Source organism: Nipponia nippon, unplaced genomic scaffold, assembly GCF_047370975.1.
Source record: "Nipponia nippon isolate SJK-2023a ecotype South Korea unplaced genomic scaffold, ASM4737097v1 scaffold_4, whole genome shotgun sequence".
In the NCBI taxonomy this organism is placed as follows: Eukaryota; Metazoa; Chordata; class Aves; order Pelecaniformes; family Threskiornithidae; genus Nipponia; species Nipponia nippon.
Genome location: NW_028262358.1, coordinates 42,865,040 through 42,889,763, shown reverse-complemented (window position 1 = coordinate 42,889,763; position 24,724 = coordinate 42,865,040). Strand labels below are relative to the sequence as shown.

Below are 24,724 nucleotides of genomic sequence, written 5' to 3'. Positions count from 1 at the left end.
TGAATATTTTCTTAAAATCATATTAGTGAAATGGACAATTGAATGTTCGTTATTTACTATATATCATTGTCCAGATACTGTATCTACAACAGTTAAGTGCTTGTTGTGACTGGAATGTAATCTCAGTGGTTTTGGTTCTGTTACCTCCATGGAGCTTTCACTTCTTAATGGCTACAGAGACTAATCTTGAGTTACGAGCCAAACATTTTTTTCCTCTGCATTACTGCAGTGGTGTTTAGATTTGTGGCTTTTAATGTCAAAAGGAAATTATAGCTCGTGCATGCCTTTCCAGGCAGAGTAGCGCATGTAGAGGACATTAGAATGACTTAGAGGAAGTCTGGAATCAACTCATCATAATTACAAAGAAAAACAAATCCTTTACCCTGTGTAATTATCCTATATTTAAGAAATTAATAATTAACTGTGAAATCAGGGCGCCTGTGTTCTTACTGGTCTGTGAAATAATGGTGGGGAAAAAGTAGCCTCATCAGAGATTTTTCCTATGAGTATGTCTATTTTTTTCCCCCAGTTATCTGCACTGGCATGTGCACAAGGTTATTTGTGCTTGTACAGTATTTAATGCTCATCCTTCTGACTTCGTCAGCCAGTGAAGGAGCAGAAACAATACTGCATCACTTATGTGACACCATAGACATCAGAAAAGCTAGTAAGAAGTATTCTAAGGTAAAAGCCAAGTGTATGACTCAAAACTATGGCCTGAAATTTTTTTTACAATTATGAATAACAAATACATTAGTAAACCAGTTTCACACAATTTTTGACTCAAAAAATCTAAATTAATCATTTGTTCACAGTGAACAGTTTGCCTACTAACACTTTTAATCCTCTACTTGTGCTGACATAGTCACAATTCAAATGAGATGTCTGCATTATGGCTAGCTATGGATCCAAGTTTTAAGTTTCAATTCCTGGTAGTGTTTTGTGTCTTGTGTGAATATTCAAGTCTTGGACTTTACATTATGATACACTTGAAAAAGTGTCCTAGAAATGGCAGATGAAAGGTAAAAATTAGGATATTAATCTAATGATATTGTGGTTAACAGGTTTAATGTTTACAATTGAAAGACCTTAAAAGTTTCCTCCTTCCCTTCTTCCACTTCCCCCTTTTTCTTTCCTTTTATTCTGGCAGCTTCTTCAGGCTACTACATCATCACCTCACATAGCATCTGTCAGAAAAATCCATTTCAACTCCTGGCATAAAGGATATTAAATTGGAGAATGGTCAATCCAACTGAGTTTTGCGTTGATTACCAATTTCTTTTATCACTAATTTATAATCATTTTAAGTAATGTAAATATTTCCCCCTGGAAGTAATATTCTCTGAAGGCACAAGAATTATTGGTTACTTCTCTAGAACTTGCCAACAACTTTCACCTTTGCTAGCTAGTATCTGATTAATACCTGTAATGCAGAGAGTTAATTTTCTCCTAGCAGAAATGCCATGCTGTTCCCAGTATTTGTGCTGTCTAACCTCGTCCTTCTTCCTCCTGCGTACAACTGGTCATCTCAGCAGCCATGAAAAAACTGTTCTTTGTCCCCCCAGAACAAAATGCAAGTCTGCTGTATCACTGAAATTTCATTTTTTGAAAATGAAAGTGTGAAAAAACTGCCTTTCCAAACAAGTTTCTTTTGAGATAGACAAATCTCTTAAAAATTATTTGCATTCTTCAAGTTACAGAGTAGCCCTATGGCTACTAAAATTTCTCCCAGAAAACTGCCTGTTTGTTTAGAAACACAGACTAGAGTTGTTAAATATCACACAACTGGACTTCATAGCAAAGATTGTCATCTTAGGGACAGGGCATGAAGTTTTCCTGGTTTTATACGTTATGTAGGGCTTTACTGGAAAACTATGCAGCAGATTGCTGGATATTAATAATATGAAGGAGGGATTTCCCCTTCTTTGTTCCAGAGAGTTAATTAGCTACTCAGATATTAACTCATTCAGAATAAATCAGGAACACTGAATATCTAGATGCTTACTTGAAAAGATTTTGAAACACCTTTGAAACCTGATTATCTCCAACTATTTGCAACTGCATTGATTTTTGAGATTGACATATGGTTAATATAAATTATTAATAAAATTAGAATTACCTTCCTATTGCTTCCTTATCATTGGCTAAACGCAGATGGAATTTCAATTTCAAGGATGCCAGCTGAAGAAAGCACCAACACATCTCTATTTGTCAATAAAAGCGAGAGAGCTGGATATATCCTCATATACATCATAACCATACAGTACTAATATACAGTTACACAACAACATAACCTGTTACAAGACCTAGGAAACCAGGAAAGTCTGTTTTGAGGATGGTATTTCATGTGCTTTTTTACTGTATTCCAACAACATTTAGAAACATAATACATTAATGCCCCTAAACAGATGAAAGCAAAAAAAAAAATCAAAACAAAAGACATCCCTCCAAAAAACTATTTCTTCTGGGTTTAGTGCCTCCCAACAGCTTTGAGTGAATTTAACAGAAAGTACATTAGAAAAAGATTAAAAGAGCAATAAAAACTCCAAGGAGACAGGAATATGAAAACCCAAGCAAACTATTATTCCTCAAAATCTAAAACACAAGATCCATAGCTCCTCATTAACGTTAATAATCCCACACACAATAATGAAAAGAAAAATGAAAAGCTTTGAGCTTTGCCAGGAAGGATGCTTCAGATAGTGACAGTTTCTTGGTCTAGGGTAAGAAGTGTGGATTTTCAGACTTTGCCACAGCTATGTTCCAGACTATACTTAGGCATGAGCTCACTAGCTGCAGCTGACAACAGAAGGCAAAGTAACAGAAAAGGTCTTAGAAAATGACTGTACATGTCCAAATGCAAAATGCAATTTTTTGGAAGACTTTTCCTGTAATTAAGAAAGATTTAATGGGCTTGCCTTTGCTTTTGCTTAAAACCAAAGTTCTCATAAAAGAGGGAAAGCTTCACTGTCTGAATTTTATTGTAACACTGTATTGCTATGTAAATTCTTGCATACAGGCTATATATAGAGTACAGAACATATACTTAATGACAGACACGCAATGAACATTTATACTGTATTTTATGTGTTCAGGATAAGCACTAACTAAAGAAAATGCAGTACATTATTGAACTCTGGGGTGATCATGACAAGCATATAACTATGTGGTCTTAGATATAATTATGCTTCCTTAAACTCTGCTAATCTGCAATAAAAACTCATTTTAAATTCAATGTGGAATTGGGTCTATTACTTTTATTCTTGTTTCCAAGTCACAGTTGGGACCTAAACCGGCATAGATTTTACACTGCTTCCATTTCATTGACCACAGTGGTCTTGATTTATGACATGTGATCGGAGATGCAATCTCTCTAGTTTTACACCATTTGGAATAACATGTTTTCAAGATTGATATCTGGCTGGGAAGTCCGACATGCTGTAAGAAAGAACAATGCGAGGAAGAAAGGATAGTGTCTGTCCCATTTCATTCCTATGGGCATTATCTTATTCTGTGCTTCTAAGAAGAACAAAACAGTGTGGTAGTATATTCTGCTAGATGAAAACAAAGACACATCTGGGAGTTCCCTTCATGTTACTGAATACTAAACGTTCACAATACTTATTATAGACAGCAGACATCATTTGTTTTACATAGATTATTACTTTGAGTGTGTGCATACAAACATATCTGTGCATCTTCTCCTAACATCATAAAAGTTTCCTAATTTAGGTGATTAAAATTTATGAAATTAAAGTGCTAAAAATCATATAATAGTGTCAATTTATGTTCAGTTCAGAATCCTGCTGGGGTACCTCAGCAGCACTGTTGCACTGGTGCTGCTGTATTGCCTCTGCATCATACCAAGAAACCTGTTTTTAATGAAAATTACTAAGGACATATTACAGATCCTCACAGTGCTCCTGCCTTGATAAACTAGGGTTGCAGGAGGAAGAAGCCCTTGCAAAATCCAAAGGCAAAATGCACTAAGTAAACAATCTATCACAGTGACAATCACAAATGTGCATGGAGACGGGCAGATTTCAAATGGGATTTTAAGAAGAACATAGCAAGAACGAGGCAACAAAAGGAACAGGACATGGTAAGCAGCAGGTCACACAATGTGGGAGAACTTCTGGACTGAAAATTCGAAAGACTGCTTCTAGGTCAGATGAAAAAGGAGCAGACGTACTACATGCATGTCATAAGACAACTAGTTAGCTACCAAAACATAAATTAGAGCTGCAAGGGAACGACAATTTTCTTACTAAAACTTTTTGTTAATTTTCAGAGGCTGTGTTAAAAACTTTAACTTCCCAAATCAGTATGGGATTATTTTGGCAGAAGGAGAAACTGTTTTTTTCTGCATTTTTCTGTGGAAGGCACAGTTGTTGGTGATAAAAATTTTCAGACTTGTGGAAAACAGTGGGCATAATCAGATGTAATGTAAACTGAAAATGAGCAAATAAGAGTGGGAAACACGAAGTTAAGTGCTACAGGGTTGACTGGCATCTTGAACTTTGGGACTGGCAGTCCTGTAGCAAAGTGCCCTGTTCTTCGACACCCACACAAAAAAAAGCAATTCCACTGAATGCCACCTGCAAATACCAGTCACGGAGGATGTTTATTCCTCTAGTTTTCCCACTAGTCCATCTAAGAAACAATTCTGCGAACTTTACATTACTACCTGTTATGACAGAAACTATGATGCTATTTCCACTTAAAAACTATCAGTTGTTTTTAATTATTCAATGCAATTAAGCATAGCTACTGATTAAAACCTCATATCAGCCAAAGTGCATTCCTTTTAAAACACAACACCAGTCCAATATCCTGAACGTTTTGAAAACATTCCTGATCTTTTCATGCAGGTAGAGTAAGCCTGTGTGTTTTGAGCGGAAAGGGGAGCGGCACATGCATTGTAGCTGATTGGTGTGGGCAGGTAATGTAGAGGGAGTCAAAGCTATGTCCATCAGGAATTTACTTAGCTTGTTCAGGCATTTTTGTGCATGTGCTGACTTTGTATTCTATGTATATTTTAGAACTATATTTAATATGTATTTTGCACATGTGTACATCTAATATTCTACGTGTATGGTGTATGCACATGTGAGTATTTATCCTTGATGAATACTTTAACAGGAAGCTGTGCTTCCAACTACATTTGATCTTTATCACCCTGTTCAAAAAAGTTTCCAGAAGAATCTTTTACCTTTACTACTTTTAACTTTGCTCCCTAAGCAAATTATGTAGCCATACTGTTACTCTGTTATTATAACATCTCTGTTACTGCACAATATCTTTCAAACTAACTGGGAAATTCCAACAGTTGAACAGAAGGCTAAGAGTAGCATATATGCTTCTAGCCATTTCATGAAAACAGATGTATGGGTAAAGAAGACACCAGAGTGTATTAGCTGCTGTCTGAAAAACTGCAGCATACCTGTCACTCATATTAGACATCAACAAATCTGCATGTTAGAGAAATATTACTGCCCTAGCATGGAGAAGCTTCAGCTGGAATTTGCATCTTGCTAAACACCAAAGAGTCTAATTATGAGCTTCAAATCTATAAGAAACCAGGCATCACCAGTTCCACACTTCTTGGAACGACTTTGATTATGTCATAATGTTGTACTGAAAACTGTACAAAATGTTTCAGCCACTGATGTTATAGTGGACTATTTATAGGTTTTTTTCTTTCTTTTCTTTATAATGTCCTTGCCTTACATGCAGCAAATAAAGCAGGCATCTAATCTACTACTCACCTTCAAAGCATGATGGAAAGTATCCTGGATGTTCTATGATCTAACCAAGACCTTGGTCCTGTAAACCCATGTGAACTGAGCTTTACATCCATACGAAATACATTTGCAAATTGTTGTGTTGGAACTGACTTGTTTTGTAAAAGTGGGATAAAGTGCAATTATATTTGTTCAGTGCACCTTCATGAAACCTAAGTTTGTAAAGTTATTCAAATTTGGGACTTTTCCTCATAATAGGGGTCTGTTTTAAGAAATATCTCTCAACTGAAATAATTTGGAGGAAGGGATATTTAAGAGGTTTGAATATTGCAACAATATGAAAAAATGTCTTTCACTATTTTATCATACTTAGAAAAAAATTTTCAGTCAGGAGTAAGTTTGAGAGCTAAAAATCTCTTGAAGTCAGCAGAGTAACTGAAAACTGGAAAAAAAAAAAGGAAATTCTAAAGGAAATGCTTAAGCTGTCATAACTCTGGAGTTCATCTGTAGAACCTCTGTATTAAATACCCATACATCACTTGCTCCAGAGACCTTATGGGTCTTGGCTGCTCTTGCAATTTCCAATCTGTCAGAAGAACAGGTTTTGTACTGCTGGAAATAATGATAAAATCTCAGTAGAAGCGTTTAATAGTACTTTTTCATGATGTCCTTGAACAGTGTAAAGTTACAGATTATGGGTATGGCTTCTCAAGAAACACTTACTATGTCTTCCGTTATGCTAGCCATATACTCTGTTTACCAAAATTATTGTGATTTCATTATGTTTACTGGTTTTGCTCCTTCAAAAGCCTTCTGCAGTCACACATCCCTTGCACATTCCGCTCTGTCAACGATCCAATGTTCATTTTACAATTTTTTAAATATTCTACTGTCTTCACCTCATAACCATTGCATCCCATTAGCAGAGCCTTTCCGCTATATATTTATTCCAGAGTGCTGTTGATGTTAAAAGTCCTGCAGCTCTTGTGGGTTGCCAAACTTCTTTCTGCTGGAGGCCTAGCTCCCTCACTGCTAGAACTAACGGGTCCTTTGTATGGTACGGACTGCGCGAACTCTGATGGAAGATGATGCTATTCCATGTCAACCCTCTGCTTTACCCCATGGTAAACACACGGTTGCTATCCTTCAAGGAAATTGGATTTTAAAGCCTTTCATTTGCCCTGGATGAAGCTCACTCACACGATCGTTGGAGGCCGACAGCCGGTGGAGCCACGTTGCACCTTCCACCTCTTCTCCCCGAGGGCACTGGCAGCAAACTGGTGCAAACCCGCTTAAATTCTCCCTCTCCCGAGGCACGGCTCACGCAGCCCATCACGCCGAACTCCGGAGGGACAGGCTTGCCCCGGCGGACACGGCGCTCGCACCCGCCGGCCTACCGGGGAGCTCCCGCAGGAGCTGAGGCGGCCGCAGGCCCCGAGCCGTGTGAGGCAGGTGTGACACGGCCGCCCGTCTCGGGCCGGTGGGTCGGGCAGCAGCCCCCGAGGCGGGCCGCTGAGGCGAGCCCCTGAGGTGAGCCCCCCCGGCGGCGGCGGCAGGCGGGCGAGCCGTCAGCCGCCTCTCCGCGGAGCAGCCAGTAAGGGGCGCTGGGCGGCGGGTTTGGAGTGCGGAGGGAGCGGGCTGCGGATCACCTGCAGCGGCGGGGGGGCCGGGGAGCTCCGCCTCCCCCTCCTCCCCCGGTTAATCGCAACCCCCTCCCCCGTGGCAGGCACTGGCGGCGAGGCGGCTGGGCAGAGCTGTCAACCCGCTGCAGGCGCACGGCCACCCGCACCCCGCTGGCAGCGAGGGCCGGGCTGGGGCTGCCGGCTCCGCCGCCCTCGCACTTGCCCCAGCCCAGCCCGGTGCGGCGCGGCCGTGAGCCTCCTGCCGCCGCCGCCTCCCCGCAGGGAGCGACCGCCGCCGCCCGCCCGGGCACCGGGAGCAGCACCCGGGAGAAGGAGAGAGAGGGGGAGCCATGGCCGAGGGGGGCGAGGGCGAGGACGAGATCCAGTTCCTGCGAACTGTAAGCGCCGGGCGTGGGGCAGGGGGCCGGGGCTGCGCGGGCGAGGGGCTGCGGGGGGGGGCGCCGCCCGGCCCTTGCCCTGAGGAGGGCTGCGGGGCGGGGGGCACCGAGGCTCCGTGTGCGGGGGAGGGCGGGCTCCTGCCCGCGCCTGGGTGGGAGCCGGGAGGGGGCAGCGGGAGGCGGCTGCGCTCTGCCCCCGCCGCCCCGGGGGAGCCCTGTCAGGGAGGGCTCCGGAGCCCCGGCCCCTTCCCTCTCCGCCTGGCAGCCTGTGCGCCCGTACCCGCGGGCGGAGGGGCGATAACTAACCGCTCGCTCCGTTGGCGATGCCGGGATAAGCGGGAGGGGGGAGGCGGCGGTGCCTGCCCCGGGAGCGGGGCGGCGGGGAGACCCCGGGCGGGGTGAGGTGAGGTGCGGGCGGCGGGGAGACCCCGGGCGGGGTGAGGTGAGGTGCGGGCGGCCGGGCGGAGGGCGAGCGGCGCGGCAGGGCGCCCCCGCCGCCTCCCCACGGGAGCCTCTCCGCGCTGCCTTCCCACCCGCCGATGGGTTCGCGTACTGCAGATACTAACCAGGCAGCCCTCCCCAGCTTAAAAGCTGCAATCGCACTCCTTTGGCAAAAATAGAATTGAAAAAAAATCACCTCTCCCACCCCACCCCCTCTCCACCAAGGCTCCCACTAACTTGCAGGCGTTCTCCTCGCCGAGCGCAGACTAATACGTTTTTGGTTTTTTTTTTTTTTTTTTTTTTTTGGTGAGCATCCTTTCTTTACTTCTGCTTTCTTCGGTCCACAGCATGTTAAGGCGCTAGAGCATTTCTTCCCTCGGTTTAATTAATACATCAGGACTGCTGCATTTTATGCTTATCTGGATTATTTTTCTTCAAGCAGTGCTTTTATTTACCTTCTGGGCCATCTCCCAAGTGCTGTTTATATGCACAATCCTAGCAAGTTTTGCAGATGGGCATATTTGAATGGTGGTGTACACAAACCCTGTCACAGTTTGAGGAAAAATTGCTGAGACATTTGATAAGTAGAGCTAAAAACACTGAGGCTGTAGGGTAAAGCGTAGCTTCCTTTTTATTTAGTACAGTCTGATTCAGAAATGTTCAAGATCAATGTCTTCTAAGAAAATACATTAAAAAAGGAGGGGAAAGCAAGCCACCTAATCTATGGGAAGCATATTCATATGCTGTTTTCAGCATTATGAATCCTGGATCTCAGTCATCTTGTGTTTGTTTCAATCAGAAACTGTAAAATAATAGACATACAGCCTGTTCTTTTTGTTTGTTTGTTTGTTTGTTTGAGAATTCTTAGAAAATCTGGTTTTACAGGGAATACAGCGGTTATGCAACACTGGCATGAAGACTGTCAACTTTTTTTCCTCTCGGCGTTATGTGACTTCTATTGTAGTGTTGTCTAACACCTAAAGACAAAACAGAAAAATACTTCTTTGAAAGATAACTTGTCATCTCAATTTATGAGAGTTTTATTATTAGTACTTCTCACTGGTAAACATTTTTGGAAGACTTGCACAATGACGGTCTTACTGCAGGTTTGGATGTTAAGCTTAGCTCATGGAAGGGCTGTTATCTGAATGCTTAATAGGGAAAGAGAAGCAGTGAGCATGCTAATACTGCTCTGCACATATACAGTAATGTTAAACTACAGCACCTGACAGCAGCAGCATGTTACGTAAAACAGCACTCCTGATAATGTGCATCAGGCTTAATACAGATTTGGCAAACCCAGCCTCAGACAATACTTGAAAAATTTTTAGAATGTTGTACTGGTGGTAAAATGACCTTGAATATGGTAAACTGAGGCATGGGGGAGGCTTTTTGTGTAGTGAAATAAAAAAGGCCTGAGAAATATCCTTTCATGTGAAGTTTTGAATCTCTAATCTGTAGTTGTATCTAAGTAGTGATTTTTATTCCTCTTTTCCTTCCACTTTGTCAAAGTTATGAACATTACTTGGAAAAGTCAGTTGCTTTAAGACATATTCGCGATGTAGTCTTCCTGCTATCTTTTCTTAGAAAGTTTGGATTCGTATTCTCTAAAGCTATTAGATGTGCGTAACTTTCTGGGTGGCATTGATAGAAAGCACTGGAAATTGGATATTACCTGGTAATTGCTGCAGTTTCTCTTTTTAGTTATTTATTTTTAAAACAGTAATTAGACAGATGGATTCGTAACTGGTTGGTAGATAAAACAGAACATTTCAAAGAACACCTTATGCAAGCAAAAAAGCTTTCTGTGCTTTGAATACCTTAATGATGACATCTGTAGGCCTACTACATGTAAACGGTGCTTTTCATATTTTCTTCTTTTGATAGGACCTGATAAACTTTCTAAAATTATGTATTCTCTTTCCGATGTTTCAAAATTACTGTAGCATCTTTAGAGTTTACCCTGGAATGTAAACACAATATATTATTTTTAATGTTTAAAGAGAAATATGAGATTTTATTAAATGAAAAAAATTCCTTTATTTGCATTAAGCTACTAAACTGAGTTTTTATTTGCCATCTATGTGTTGATTTGTAATTTCTTTTTCCTTTCCTCTTCACATATTCCTGCTTACCTAATGATTCCTCTTCTTCGTTTGCTGCTTTTATTTTATTCTTATTTTTTTATAAGGTGGCATGATGCATTTCCTCCTGCAAATTTGCTGCTAGGGTGGATTTCTGTTTCTTTTGGGAACAATTGGAGTTTAATACGTCACTTCTGAGAAGTGAATGTAACCTGTTAACGCCCTGGATTTCTGGAAGCATCAGTCCTTAATGTTTGAAATAACTTTGGACAGATTGGAATTCAGCTCTGTGCTGTTCAGTTCTCCTCAAGGAAATCTTCTATGGTTCTGTGAATTACATGCTTCTCCACAGACAGGGGTCTCCCTCATTACTTCACTGAATACTCCAGGTGGAGATGACCTTGTATTATGTGTAGCCTTTATTAGGCTAGGATGTACATTCTCCTGACTTCTCACACCGAATGCACGTGTGCTGTGCAAGAGGAGTGAAGAGGAGCAAGTATCCTGCTCTTGCTTTTATTAGTTGTGTGTCTGGGGAGGACTTCTTCCCTGTAGAGGATTTGTTTTTTAAATACTAGAAAGATGTGTACAAAAAAACCTTCCATTTGTTAGTATTTACATTCAAGAATCTAAAATATTTATGGTTAATACTGAAATGACCTGTTTTTCCGCGCGTTTGTGTTTTTTTTTTTGTTTTTTTTTGATATGTAATTGACCAGGGTGGAAAATAATTCAGAGTTCCAGGAGAGAACAGAAAATGTTTTTGCCTAAATGCATAGGCTCCTTCCATAAGGCACACGTGCAAGGACTATTTTTTGTGGTGCAGAACCCCCATAAGGGAAGGCCTTTGTGTGGAGGTGGAGTGAGGTGGTAAGCTGATGATAGGATTAAAACAATGGCAGTATTTCACCAGAATATTGCCTATGAGTATCCCTTTTATTGGTTAAAAGTGTCCTGAATTTTGGGAGCAATATGTACCTAGGAGTGATGAGAAATGTGTAATTTAGCTATTTGATCTTGGGCTGTTCCTGATGCCAGTATGTATGGTTTTCTGGAGTTGTGGAGTTTCTTAAATTAGAGGCAGGTCTTCCTTTAGATGTTTATGGTAGGAGACACTGCCAGGACACACTAAAGTAAGGCTGACAGGGTTATGGTCTTTCTCACTGTCCTCTGAGACAGTGAAGACTAGCACGCCTGTCAGAAATCAGAAGCATAATCAGCGTGAGCAGCACATTGTCCCAGGTCTGCTGGAGTTGTTGTCTCCTTTTCATCTCTTCCCTTTTTTTAAAGATTGGAATGCCAGTGTTCCACTCTGTGCTCTCTTCTAATGCTTTTTTTCATTTGTTTAATTAGCAACTTGCAGTAAAATAGGATCTTTTGCTTGTGTGAACATATTCTGTGCTGCTGTGTTTTCTACATGGACTTCATTTTTCTGAGCATGACTGTCAAGTGTAAGGGCACTTTCCAACTTTTAGTTTAGTTAAACATTATTTTTTGCATATTTGACATGCAAAAGATTTTATTCGCTCAGTGCTGGGATTTAATACTTCAAATAATAAAAGAATGGAGTTGACGGCAGAGAATTTTTCTTCATTCTGAAATTAAGAATCTAATGTGGTCACATTTCAAGGACAGGAATTCTGTGATTCCAGCATCACTTGTGTTCCAGATATTCCTCATTACAGCAGCATTTAAACAATGAACGTCACTTTAAATCTGACTAAAAATCATTCAGGATGGCATCTAAGCATATGAAGATTCTGTGGAATTAGAGGATGCAAAAGGAACCTGGAGAAACAAGATCTGAAGATTATTGTAAAATAAGTAGCTAAACATAAGAAGAATTGTGAATCTCAGTGAAATAGAATAGATTTTTTTTTTTTTAATCCCTTGATGTTTTTCATATGCTGTTTGTCTTTAAAGGGGTTTATCAAAATATGTTAGATTCTGGCAGCTGCAATCGTCAAACATACAAACGCAGCTGCCAGAATGCACTGAAGAAAATGCTCAAAAGCAACCTTGGATATTAGGAGCAATTTTAGAAGGAAAGAACACTGAAAAACACTTTGGCTAGCCTTTGTTTATTTTAAAAAGTATTTCTGGTACCTGCCAGTATGTGACTTCTGAAGATTCACCAGGGACTGGCACAAGAGACCACTGTTGAACAGCTCGTGTGAGGGCTGGCGTGGCTGAGATTGCAGCATTTGTACCTTCCTCTCTAAGGCACTGCACTGCAGTACAGATACTGAATATGATCTCAAATTCTATTTTGGAATTGAGCCGGACAGGCTGTTTGTAATGAACGGGTTTTAGCTAGGACACATAGTCCATTTCTTATTTGGGAATTACTTGTGAACATTTTTTTATATATACATTTTTTGATTCCAGAATTGTTTGACAGTCACTTTATACCACCATTAAAATGATATTACTGGAAAAAATCAGTTGTCTAGTCTGTGTGCTATCCTGTCCAGTGTTCTGCATCTGAAAGGTGTCTTTATCAGATGTGTGAGAAGGAGGCTGAGGAAGCGCTGTAGCAAATAGTTGGTCCACCAGGGAAGTTTCTTGCTGTCCCTGTGCGTTGGTTGGCTAATGTGCTGAGAGGCAGAGCTGCTCTTCCTTCCTTCCAGTGCCTGAAGATATTTTGATGCATGGTGCTCTTTAGCGTTGTGAAGGCCTGAGGAAAATCTATTGCAGGAACTTAAGCTGTGGACAGACTATAAAGAGGGAATTCCAATTAATTTCTGACCTAAGGTTTAGCATGGTCTCCAGGGCTATGTCTGCCTTTGACTTCTCTATTTGAATGCTATATTATTACAGGCATATTGTAAAGGTGGTTTTCCTCTCATATAGCTGTGTGGAAAGTGCACAGGATGATTCTAATTCAGGAAAGTACACCATTCTTTCTTGCGCAGGGATAGGGATGTACTGAAGTATTTCTCTAAATCGAGGTAAAAGATTGGAAACTGTGAGGAAATACTGACGGTGGGCTGCATCCAGGAAGTATATGAATTAAACGGAAAATACAGAGATCTTTTTCTTATGACTTTTATACTTATGGATGCTTCATGTTAAAAATCTGAGTTAGTTTTGGTTTTGTTTTCTGAATTACACCTAGGCTTTTGTTTAAATTTCCTGAATGGACTGAAAAAGTAGACTTGGCTTTGTGTGGATGACAAAAGAAAAGTCAGAAACTGCGTATGTATTCCTATCCTTCCTAATAAAACTTAAGTGACATAAATTTGTTTTGTCATGGTACTAGTATATAACTAACCTTTGTTGAACTGTAAAACGAACACATTTTATCAGGGTGAATGAGAGAATTTTAACTTTCTCTTACTGTGGTGGTTGTGATTTTAATGGTGATTGATGGAAGAAGTCAGCAATGTATTTTCTATATTGTGTCTCAATCTTTTTTTCTTAATTTGCGCACAAAAGGAGTAATATCTCTTTACTTATTAGCAAATACTTACTCGCAAATGCTGTACAGAAGTCTCATAGACTGGAGCTCTGCTTGATTGTCATAAATAAGTACCACACATTTACTGCTACATATTAAGTGTTGATAAGAATAGCTAAAATAAATATATTAGTGAAATGAACAAAGTATTTTTAGAGTACCACTTTAAGAAAATATTTGTTTTTTGCATATGTTAATTTTAATGGGTCTCGTGGTCACTGCTGTGAAGTGCTGTTCCAAGTCTCAAGAGTGAAACTGTAATCCCTATGAAGGTAGAGCTGTTGATTTCAGCATAACCAGGATTTCATATGCAGACGTTGTTTGCAGGCAGAATGGCTAGAAATGTGCACGTAATAGTTGTTCCTGTGTAAATGCAGGTTTGTTTTTGAAAAATACTGCAAAACTCTATGGGAGATTCAGTCTTCTGGTCAGAATTGCTCCTAGCTATGATGCTGTTCGGAGATTTTCTTTATGGCTTATGTGATGAATCCCTTAGTGCATCACTTCTGGGAAATTAAGCTCTATGAATTTCTGGAGATGGCTGTCCCTTTCATGGTACTAATGTACAAATAAATTCACAGCAATTTTCTGTTTGTATTTTATATTGGTGAGGGGCTTGCTCTTTTATCCATCATCAACAAGAATTTTGCTATTGATTGCAAGTGGACAGTTCCTCAAAAGAATAAATTCTCAAAACAAGTAATTTCTAAGGTTGAATGGGTAATGTTTTCCTGTTAATACCATTCTAGACTTCATCTCTGAACAAAAATGGTCTCCTCTTTTGCGAGGAAAGTTCTATATCTCTTTTGTGGGAACTTCTTATTGATATATAAAACTACCAGAAGCTGAGTTCTGCCTTGATCGAGCTACTTGGTTTGAAATTTCTGCTAGAGCATTGAGCATAGGGGAATAGAGGCAGTAGCTAATGAAGTACATAATCTGAGCACCCTAATTTTCTTATATTTTGTCCAAATTCATGCATATGCATTATACAGATAGCTATTTCATTTGGTCTAACTTTTCCTTTGTTGGTCTGTACTTGTATTCATAACATGAATTCTTGAAGTAATATTAATGTTGTTCTGAAGTAGGAGGAAGAGAGTATGGTTTTTCTGAAGAACAAGAAGTAAAAAAAAAAACAAACACAAAAACAAAAAAACCAACAACAACAAAACCAAACCAAAACAAAAACAAACAAAAAACCCCCCAAACCCAAACAAACTAGTAAATTGACCGGAAAAGTAAAAGCCAGGGCAAACTTTTAGTCCTAGTATCTTGTCAGTGCTTTTTCTTATTTAGATTAAAAAGCTTTACTAGACACTTCTATAAAATGTGGCAAATAAAATGATAAAAACTTAAGAGTAATGCATTTTCTTTTAATGAAAGCTGAAATGTGAATCCTGTTTCTTTGTCCTTCAGACAGCTTGAAAACACCCATTTTAAACCTTAACTGTGGTCAGGTGGAAGTGAGAACAGAGCACTTTAATTATTGTCACAGTTATACCTTGGAATTTCTCCCAATAGCAAAGTATGAATAGCCTGCCATAACTTTTTGTCTCTAGTCTATATTCTGCTTAAGACCTATGCTATGTTTTGCAAGTGTGTGACATTTAAGCCATGCCTGGCTGTGTTGTGGATACCACGCTGGGAATGGAAGGCCTCTTAAAGAGGTTGCCTGTTGCCTGATGCATCTCGGTAAATGAGAAAAGGCACGAAGGAACTAGTTTAGATAACAGTTTAAGCCTTTTAAAGGCAACCACAGCAGTGTGGAGCTTACTACAATATTCCGTGCCCATCAGGTGCACAGCAGTGGCATTTCTTTGTTCTCATCGTAACAAATAGAGCAACTTAAGGGCACCGCTGCCTGCAACATCATCACAGGAAAGGTCACCCCAGTTTCCTAGCAAGGACTAGCAGGAACTCCCACCGGCTTTCACTGCAGTGCTAGTTTTATGCTGTGCTCCCTTGTTAGTAAGTGTGAGATTCATTAACTAATTGTGTATTCACTTACGAAAGAACTCTCGCTTTTCTTGTAATTTTTTACATAATAACAGTGTTGTAACTTGTCAGGTGAAGGGTTTAAACTCTTCAAATATGTTGCTACTTCTAGAGTCCAATGATACATTACTCGGCTATAGATTTGAACAGATGTATGTTTGAGGCATGCACTGTAATTTAGTAGAAGCTTTGCTTAGCTTCTCAGAATTGCTTAATAAAAACAAACTAGTATCTATGCACCTACTGTTTGGAAAGTGAAAGATATGACAGGTAAGGTCTCTTAACATGAGCTGTATTAACTTATTCAACAGTTGCAATTTCTGTTTAAATGTAATGCTATAAGGGTCAGTTTTACAGTAATATTAATGTGTTTATAGGAGCATTCACACTAGCAGCTACATTAAATTTTAAATAAAAAGGAGGGTTCACTCTTTCAGTGTTGTGGTATACTTTAATGTTTATCATAGTCAGGAATGACTTCCTTATAATTACCATGCGCTTGAAGAAATTGGAAATATAATAGGTTACCTAGTAATGCAATAGACTTCCCAGAGGGACTTTGGCAAAAGTTGACAAGGTATCCTTCCATAAGATGTATGGATCAGTTAATTTTGAACATGCAAGACATTTTAGTGCAGGACAACTTTTTTGTTTTGTTCGGTTTGGTTTTGTTCATACTCTGAACACTGTAGGACCACAGAGAAGGAGTAACAAGATCATTATGTTTTGTGAGGCAGTTTCCCAGAGATTTTCTGAGTAATTAATGCTGTATAACAACATACTTCTATTATCTGATTGTTTTTTACTTGACTGTGGGAAATAATATCTGATGGATATTAGCTGGCAGAACCAAATGCTGAAAACTGGCATGTCCTGTCTCTCTACCTCTGTGAAAACTTCTCTGGAATCCTGCTGTGAAAACTGAGTGCACTGGATTTGAAGACTGTCCCTGCTTCAGTCCTTCTTTCAAAGGAACGGTGGAAAGAAGCAACACACAATTTGCATTGGCTGGCTGTGAGTTTTCCTGGGGATTGCCAGAAAGTGGAGTTGTATTAGCTGTAAGAGACAGCCATTTCTGGCTTGATTCCACTATATTTCTTCCTTCCAAACCAGGCAAAGCTGGAAAAAATGACTGCCTGGGCTTTGTGTGGGATGCATTCTTTGCTTTCATAAAAGGAAAAAGGGGAAAGAGGAAAGTATCTTCCTTTGCTGAATATGCTAGATAATTTCCCTTGGTGTATGAGCATCTTCCCTTCCTGTGATGACCAAGTAGAATTCCTTATATAGGAATTTAGGTGGAGGAATGAAAGTGTTCAAAGTAAGCCTAGGTAATTGGATAGATCTCCTTAAGACTCCGTGAACTACTGGATAGATGGGTTTGTTCACTGATAACTGACCCTCATTGTACACCAGGAATGTAGCCATTCTGATAAACATTTGAAAATCACCTATGGTGTGCTTATTTTATAGTTGCAAAGTGGAATAGTTTCATTAGAACTAGTGGACGTATGCTAAGCACAAGCTAGATGATTAAACCTCTCTGTACGGATACATGACCTTCATCCTGAAGCAGTCTTTGATAAAGCATTTGGTTCCAATGGTGATAGCAGCCACCTAAATACCTATACAGATGGATAAGAAGCCTTTACCCCTACAAAAGTCATGAGAACACTGTGTGGTTCTAACACTGAGGGTTAGACTGAAAATAAGCATCAGTCAGGTGACTCCATTTTTTTACTATTTTCTGCATGTTTATGAAGTAGATTTTGCAATGCTAATGCATAGACAGTTATGTGCATTTACGCAGTCTTGTTGCGCGTTCTAGGGAGATGGAACGCATATGCCCTTTTCCATGCAACAGAAAAGTAAAAAAAATTCACAATATGTGGTGCAGCGAAATACTCAATAAGAATGAAAAGGGGATGGAGAGAATCTTTCTTCTGGTGTTACAGGCAATATAATAGTCCTTCCTTGCTAAAGAGTTGGATTAATCTCCTTTTAAAAGCTTGCATTAAATAAATGTGGGTTTTGGTTGGTTTGTTTTTTTTCTGCCCCAGCTGACACTTAGAAAGCAAAGACTTGTCTCATGATCTGACACATACTAGCCAGTCCAGCAGACAGCTGAAGGAACTGCAGTATTGCATTCATGCAGACATGAAACGATTAATTCATGAGAACTATCATAGCAAGTGTGGCTGAAGAGATCTAACTCTCCTAATGAAGGAACTGATAGAGGTCAAAGTCTGTGCAAATAACACTGTATGAATTTTCAGGGCCAGAAATGCTAGGTAACGTTGCTGAAGTGTGATTCTTGAGGCAAAGAATCCATGAAGCAGTACCATCAGAGATCTAAACACGATGCTGGAATAGTAAGGATAACATGGATAAGACTTGTATTTATTGGTGCATACATAAGAAGCCTGCCTAATTTCTTGTAGACTTTAAATTATGTAGCAAGTCCTTTAGAAAAGCTTGTAAGCAAAACAGCACTAGTCTAGGATTTAGTAATTGCAGGAGGGTGATAGCTATGTAGGTAAGCCCAGAAAACTTCTCAAATGCCGTAGGTGTTCCATCACTGACTGAATTTCTGTAGGGTAAGCTTGTGAATTAATGGTTCACATACGAAGATGTTTTTGAATAGGTCTTAGCGTGATAGCCTGACTGCTTTGTCAGGTATATGTCAGCCATTATTTACTCTTTAATCACTTTTAATATGTCTAATGTAGTGAATATACATTTTAAAAGTTACTACTTTTGATACTGGTATTTTGATGGAAGAAGAACCTTAAAGCTTACAAAAAGAACGGATTGCAAAACAAGTAATCAGTGAAGGCCTAATCTCCATTTTGAGCTGACCAGGGTTTTTGTAGAAACATCCTGTAAATTTTGTTTTGATATGAGAAGGTTCTTGAAATGCTGTAGAAGAAACGCTGTTGCATGTTGGATAGTTTCAGAATATCACTTGCAATGTTATGCCTCCAAGTCCATTTCTGAAATCTGTTAGCAGTATCTCATACAAGGGTACTCTGTTCTGTATGCTATCTGCTGGTTCATTTGAAGTTGCTTTTCTTTGGTCTTTCAACCTCTGAGTCCAACTTTTTGTTTAATCTCTCTCGCTTCTCACTCTTCCTTTTTATTGTCACAGCCACTGGGATCTCTGTCTTTTGGTATTGGGTTTGATTGCTCTTCCTGATTTAAAGTTTGACACAGGTTCAACCTAAGCCTGTGGCAGAACTTGCTGTTGTCTTTAGTTATGAATTTAAGCATTCATTCAAATTGGTAGAAGGATATTTTCCTGAAGGGGGCTCTTAAATTTGGAATGTCTTTCTTTCTTTCTTCTTTTTAATTGCTCTCTTGATCTGACAAAAGGCAAGGTCAAGGTCTTTTTCTTTTTTCTTCTCTCAGAACAAGAAAATAAGTGTATTAGAAGTGTCACATCAAGTTTGCCGAGTAGGAGAGAGGTTATCATGAGAACTTCAGGAATACGTATTTCTCCACATTGTTTGTATTTATGTAGGATTAGTCTGCATTTTTTTTTCTCCTTTTCCTTTGCATGCTTGACCTCTGCAAAGCTTCAGCTCATCGAGCTGAAGGACTCCCAGATCCTTAATTTCAAATGAACAGAATTTGTCTAGAAAGGGAAAGGGATGGAATGTAGGAGGAAGGGATGTCAAATCTCATAGGTGAGCTTTGTCATCCTCTTGAGAGGCATAGCTTGTTGCCTGGCTTTTCTCCAAAACAAAATAGATGTTTTTGCATAGGAAATGTAATGTAATGTAACTCTGAGTTTAGACCCAAAATGCCTTCATTTTCCATGGAGAGGGAGGAGAAAAATGAGTAATTAGGTAGTGAAAGTTAATTTTCATGTTCCTAAAGGTGAATGGAGGTATCTTTTTTTTCTAGGTGAAATGTGTGGCTCAATGTCATAGAAACTGTATACCTACATTTTTAAATAGTGAAATATTTATGCCCATTTATTGACAACAGCCAACTGAGAATGGAGGTATTATTTTTTTTTTTTCTGAGTTAGGAATTTCCATACCTGTTTTAATCTACTGAAAATTAAATTAATGTCGTTTAAAGATATATCAAGCTGCAATGTTGATGTATTTTATCGATAATGTTACAGGCATCACTTTATTCTGATTATGTCAGAAGTAATGTAATGTTCTTTTTTTATTTTGAGATTTCTAGTTGAATTCTAGCTTATAATTTGTATGTCAGCTGCAATTGCAGCTGAAGTCTCTGAATTTCTTCTTTCTTTATACTATAAATCTGTTAGTGAAGCAGAATTATACACTTTCTGTTTTATCCCCTTTTTTATTCTGCTTTCTGTTCTACAGTTTGTTTTTTTTTTTTTTTGACAGCTGCAAAGTTAAAAGAGCATCAGTGACAATATTCTTCCCTTCCAAACTGATTTGTTTCTGGGGTTGCCCCTCAGGCTTGGTAAATCACCTCTCTGCAGAAGTCCTGTGCCTGGCTTAAGGCACTGTTTACTCAGGCCCTCTGCACAGAGGTACGTTCTGCTGACTCTGAGAAAACCTCTAGGTGAGAGTTACTGTATGAGTTTTGTGAAGCTGTAATCCTGTAAAGTAATCCAATTAATATAGTGTGTGAGAAATGCTCAACCTTCAGAACTTGATGGGGAGATTTGTTTCCATGCATGGCATTTGCATTTCTGTTTACATAGGAAGGCCTTGCTGCACTTTTTGATTTACTAACAGAATAAACTAACATGGGTCAGAACAAACATTCAATGAAGGAATGAGTTTAATTGGGTAGTGAACTGTGTGGGAGCGTGAATGCTAACAAAATGACTTCTTTATGTACCTATGTGACTTCCTATTGATGAGTGAGGTTTTTTATGATGATTTATGTCTGTTACAGAATTACAGTTTGACAATTGGAACCACATCTAGAGCTTGGGAAGCGCACTTTGTTGTAGTAAGTTCTTACTCAAAAGTTACGGTTTGCTTAGTTGTACCATAGTAATTCGTTTGATTGGGAGGGGCAGAGAAATGAGGAGTTCTGTGAATGAAATGGGTTTGTAGCCTTACTGTATACCTTTAAACAGAGTAATCAGCTGAAGAAAATCCTTATATTCCTTTCAGAATTTCTAGTTGGATCTCATTTTCCCTGCCTGAGGAATAAATCGTTTAAATGAAAAATACATAAAACAGGCAGGTTGGTATAACAGGTTGTTAAGGGTTATTTTATTAGCAAAAGGCTAGAAGAAAATACTTATGGTATGAATATATCTATATCTATATATAGGGTGTGTGTTTTTTTTTTTTTTTTTTTTTTTTGCCAGGAGCCTAAAACCAAATCCTGTATTACAAAGGCTGCTTCAAGTAAAAACCTGGCTCTCTTACCTATTGCTTAAATTATATTGCAATCTGAATGTAAATTAATTGATTTTAGTATAATATCTAGCAGAATAATCTACTCTGCATTCGTTAAACATTTTATGAATCGATTTGCTGCTCCGTGACTGCAAGGGTCTCCATATGGCTATGTATGTGTTTTGTAAGTCTGGTTCTGTTCTCACTGATGTTAATGTCAAACCTCCTGTAGATTTTAACCAGAGCTGAATCCTACACTAATAGCATTGTGCACTGTTGTATATAACAGCCTAAATGTGTTGAATGCATATTGTTTTCTGTGCTCTTTGTCTACCATTTTAAGCCCAATTAATATTTATCTTGCTTATGCACCAAAAGTGTGTGACCTGGCTTTTACACAATCAGTTTAAAAATGTGCATGCATTGCTAACTGTCCTTCAAAATATTTACATCTAATTATTGGTAAACTGTTCCAACTTTGCCACACAAATGTACCATCTTGTCCAATTCGGCAAAGGTAATAATCTGTTGTATGTTCCTCTTTTCTGAGAAGAAAGCTAGATTTTTCTTTTTCTACAAATCTCCCTGAAGTCTTTGTTAAGAAGCTAAATGTCATTCTTGCAGAGTAGCATTTGTAATTTGTGTTAACAGTGTGCTTTTGCTGTGTCCAGCATAAATTTTATGTCAACCATAGAACTCAGCTCTAATTTGAATTTGAGATTATGTATACTGTTTAATTTACTCCGGAAGTTGTGTATGCTGTGGGGGAGTCCTGCTTTTTAGGTGCTTGATATATACAAACCACTTATTTTTCCTGTTTATTTCTTTTACTCTTTTAGTGTCATATTTTTCTTTATATCTTTTAAAAAAAAAAAAAAATATCTTTTTTCCTGATCTGTGTTACAAGATTGGAGATCTATCTTGTCTTGAAGCTTTCACTTTTAGGTGAGTACAATTGCTTTTGTTTAGTTATTAAGGAAAATTTCAATTATACTTCAAGGTAAGAAACTGTCTTGTCACAAAGTTTCTGAAACATCTTCAGCTCTCCTGTGATTTTTATTTGGTATCTCCAAGCCTAAGTAAAGCCTGTTTCAGGAATATCAGCGCTTCATGGAACTGAGCTCTCATTGTGCAGTGTTGCTCTTTCGGTTTCCTGTGTTAACTGTGGCAATGGTGAAATAGTGAAAATTGTGCACACTTTCAGGCTCATTGTAGAGAGCAGGTAAGTAGTAAAATAGGTGTGCTAGTTTTCTGAGTTTATCAGAATAATTTACCTTGTACTTGGAATGCAGCAGAATATATAATGAGAAAATATACAGGCATAGGAATATTCAGGTCTTTACCTTCTACTCACATTTTTCTCCTCTGCCTAGTCTAGCACTTCAACTCCTGGCTTACAGTAAAACTGAAAGGCTTAAATGGAAAGATCTTCAACCAGTTTTTGGTTACATGTGATTTGCATGGCAGTATCTGGTAACAGTCCTTTTCCAGCTTATTTCCTGCTGAAATTGTCTATAAGTTTCTCTCTGTACTTACTGAATTTTTCATACACGGCACCAAACCTTCTGTGCACCCTTGCATATGTTTTATTCTACAGTAGTCATTGTTTTCCAGTTGTCTTGTCCAGAGACTTCCCTATTATCGGAAATGAATGATTTCAAATGATGGCATGGTCTCATGACTACGTTTACTTAAAATGTTGTATAGCACTTGCTTTTTTTCCCCTTAAACAAAGGAGTTAATTTTGATCAGGGTGAAGAAAGAAAACCACAGATATTGATACTTGTCTGAAAATGCACATTATTTGCTTTTCTTTCTGGTTTTCTTGTTGCTGATCCATGGTTGTTCTTGACCTCATAGGGGTTTATGTGTGGGGTGTTTTTGTGTCTAAACTAACCCATATCTGGAATTGAAACAATTTTTCAAACTTTATATTGTTTCAAAAACACATCTCTCTTTCTTTATGAAGAGCTGGAGGGGTGAGTCCTAAATGGTAGTCTTTTGTCTTGAAGAAGGTGATGTTGAGAAAAATGGAAGAATGTATAAAAGACCTCTTGCCCTCTTTTAAAACTGACCTACTGGTATACATTGTTTTGTTCTCTTGGTCCAACTCTTGCTGAGGTAAAGGTTAATATATTTCTTGATTTAGTTTTAGTATTCTTTTAAAATGGAATATATTTCCATATTTAAGATTTTATACCCTAAGGAGAGAAGAGTGTTGTAAAAATCTTAAACTCATTGTAGTTTTATGATATAAAAAAAATAGTTTATCACACTTTTTTCCTTTGGCTACAGATAAAGAATTATTTTGAAATATTTTAACATTGTAGTATTTATTATAGGGGACATGGAAACTGCTTTTACGTATTACTTAACACTTTCTGTTTTCTAAGATTCTTGTGACTTTTTGGTTTGTTTTTTTTGCAGTCAACCTTTGCTTTTTTTAGTCAGGCAGGCAGGAACCATACCTTTTCTTTTGTCCTGTGAAATTCTGTTGTTTTTTTTTTTTTGTTTTGTTTTTTCCCCTCAAGGTGGAAAGCAATCTCTAGTCTGTAATTTGTGTTCCTCAGTGAGGAGGTACAGTATAGTAAAATCATAAATAAATACATTTTTTAGGACTGGACATGTGTTGCTGAAAGCTGTAGTAATGTTTGGGTCAGAGAACAGAAAAGAATTTGGTTGAACTTGGATACTTCTGATCTGGAAGGTAGCCCAAACCACCTATTTCTTTCATTCCTTATGAGGCGAAGGAAGCCATGTTGCAGAAGAGATTTCCGTCACTCCACTCTATCTTGCAAGATAGAAGATACATCAGAATCAGGCTACCCAGGTTTGGTGCTGACTTTCAAGAGGAATTCATTCTCCATTGGCTTTTCATTGTACTAGCTTCAAATTTCTCAGCCGCAAGAGAAAGCTGCTCTGGAATGGGTTGTGTTTCTCCCATCAAACCCTCTGGTCTATGGAAGGCAGTTCTCTCATTGTACCTGACAAATTTTAGCAGGTTCAGCTGGAAATGTGAACCTTTTACTTCAGTGCTACCAGAAGATTCTGAGTTCACACCTCCTGGTGGCCAAGGACTATCTCGTTCATTGGACGTGTAAGAGAATTCAAATGAGAAAGTGTGGTCAGTCAGCAACGTTAGAATTTACTAGGTTTTGGTTGTGTAAGTTCTGTATTTTAAATAGTGTTCTAATATCCTATCTAGAGATGACAGCTAGCTCTCTTAGCTGTTGTTTGCATGTTGTATTTTCAGATCCAGTAATTTGTGCTAAGGACTGGATTTTTACATGCTGTATGTCCAGACAGTATTTAACAAGTAGTAGAGGCAAACAGAATTCAAAAACCAGGGCATTGTGATTAGCCCAATGCTGCAGAACATTAATAATTGCAGAGAGGAAGTCTCTGTAGCTGAAATGTTCACAAAGTCCATCATGATCTTTTGAAATTCAGGGATGTGTCAATTGAAAGTATCATTGTAATTGATGAATCACAATGTGATGCTCATGAACTGACTCTGGAGGTTGAGAGAAGCAGCTGTTACAAGATTTGGAGATGATCCAGGGGACAAATGGAGTATTATTAAAGATTAGCTGATAGAAGTATCATTCCAACCTGATTAGTCAACATGACATCTA

At 38.8% G+C, this 24,724-nt stretch overlaps 2 protein-coding genes across 31 annotated transcripts in view; one reads left to right on the top strand and one right to left on the bottom strand.

Moving 5' to 3' along the window:
- Positions 1-7,352, bottom strand: part of LOC148053269 (uncharacterized) — an 87,334-nt gene extending 79,982 nt beyond the window's left edge. For 12 of the 23 annotated variants that reach the window (XR_015708012.1, XR_015708008.1, XR_015708010.1 and 9 more), the window contains exon 1: positions 6,945-7,083. Coding sequence is in view for 11 of the 23 variants with exons in the window: in XM_087773596.1 (XP_087629722.1) it covers positions 6,945-7,077 (133 nt within the window). In the remaining 12 variants the exon portion in view is untranslated. Of the gene's footprint in view, positions 1-6,944 lie in introns of all 23 variants that reach the window. The other 11 variants (XM_087773596.1, XM_087773597.1, XM_087773601.1 and 8 more) reach the window with 1 other exon arrangement.
- Positions 7,353-7,490: 138 nt separating this feature from the next.
- Positions 7,491-24,724, top strand: part of RYR2 (ryanodine receptor 2) — a 434,903-nt gene continuing 417,669 nt past the window's right edge. For 7 of the 8 annotated variants that reach the window (XM_087777051.1, XM_087777048.1, XM_087777045.1 and 4 more), the window contains exons 1-2: positions 7,491-7,764; positions 20,635-20,691. In XM_087777051.1, the coding sequence (XP_087633177.1) occupies positions 7,717-7,764; positions 20,635-20,691 (105 nt within the window). In that variant the 5' untranslated portion in view covers positions 7,491-7,716. The remainder of the gene's footprint in view (positions 7,765-20,634; positions 20,692-24,724) is intronic. The other variant, XM_087777049.1, reaches the window with a different exon arrangement.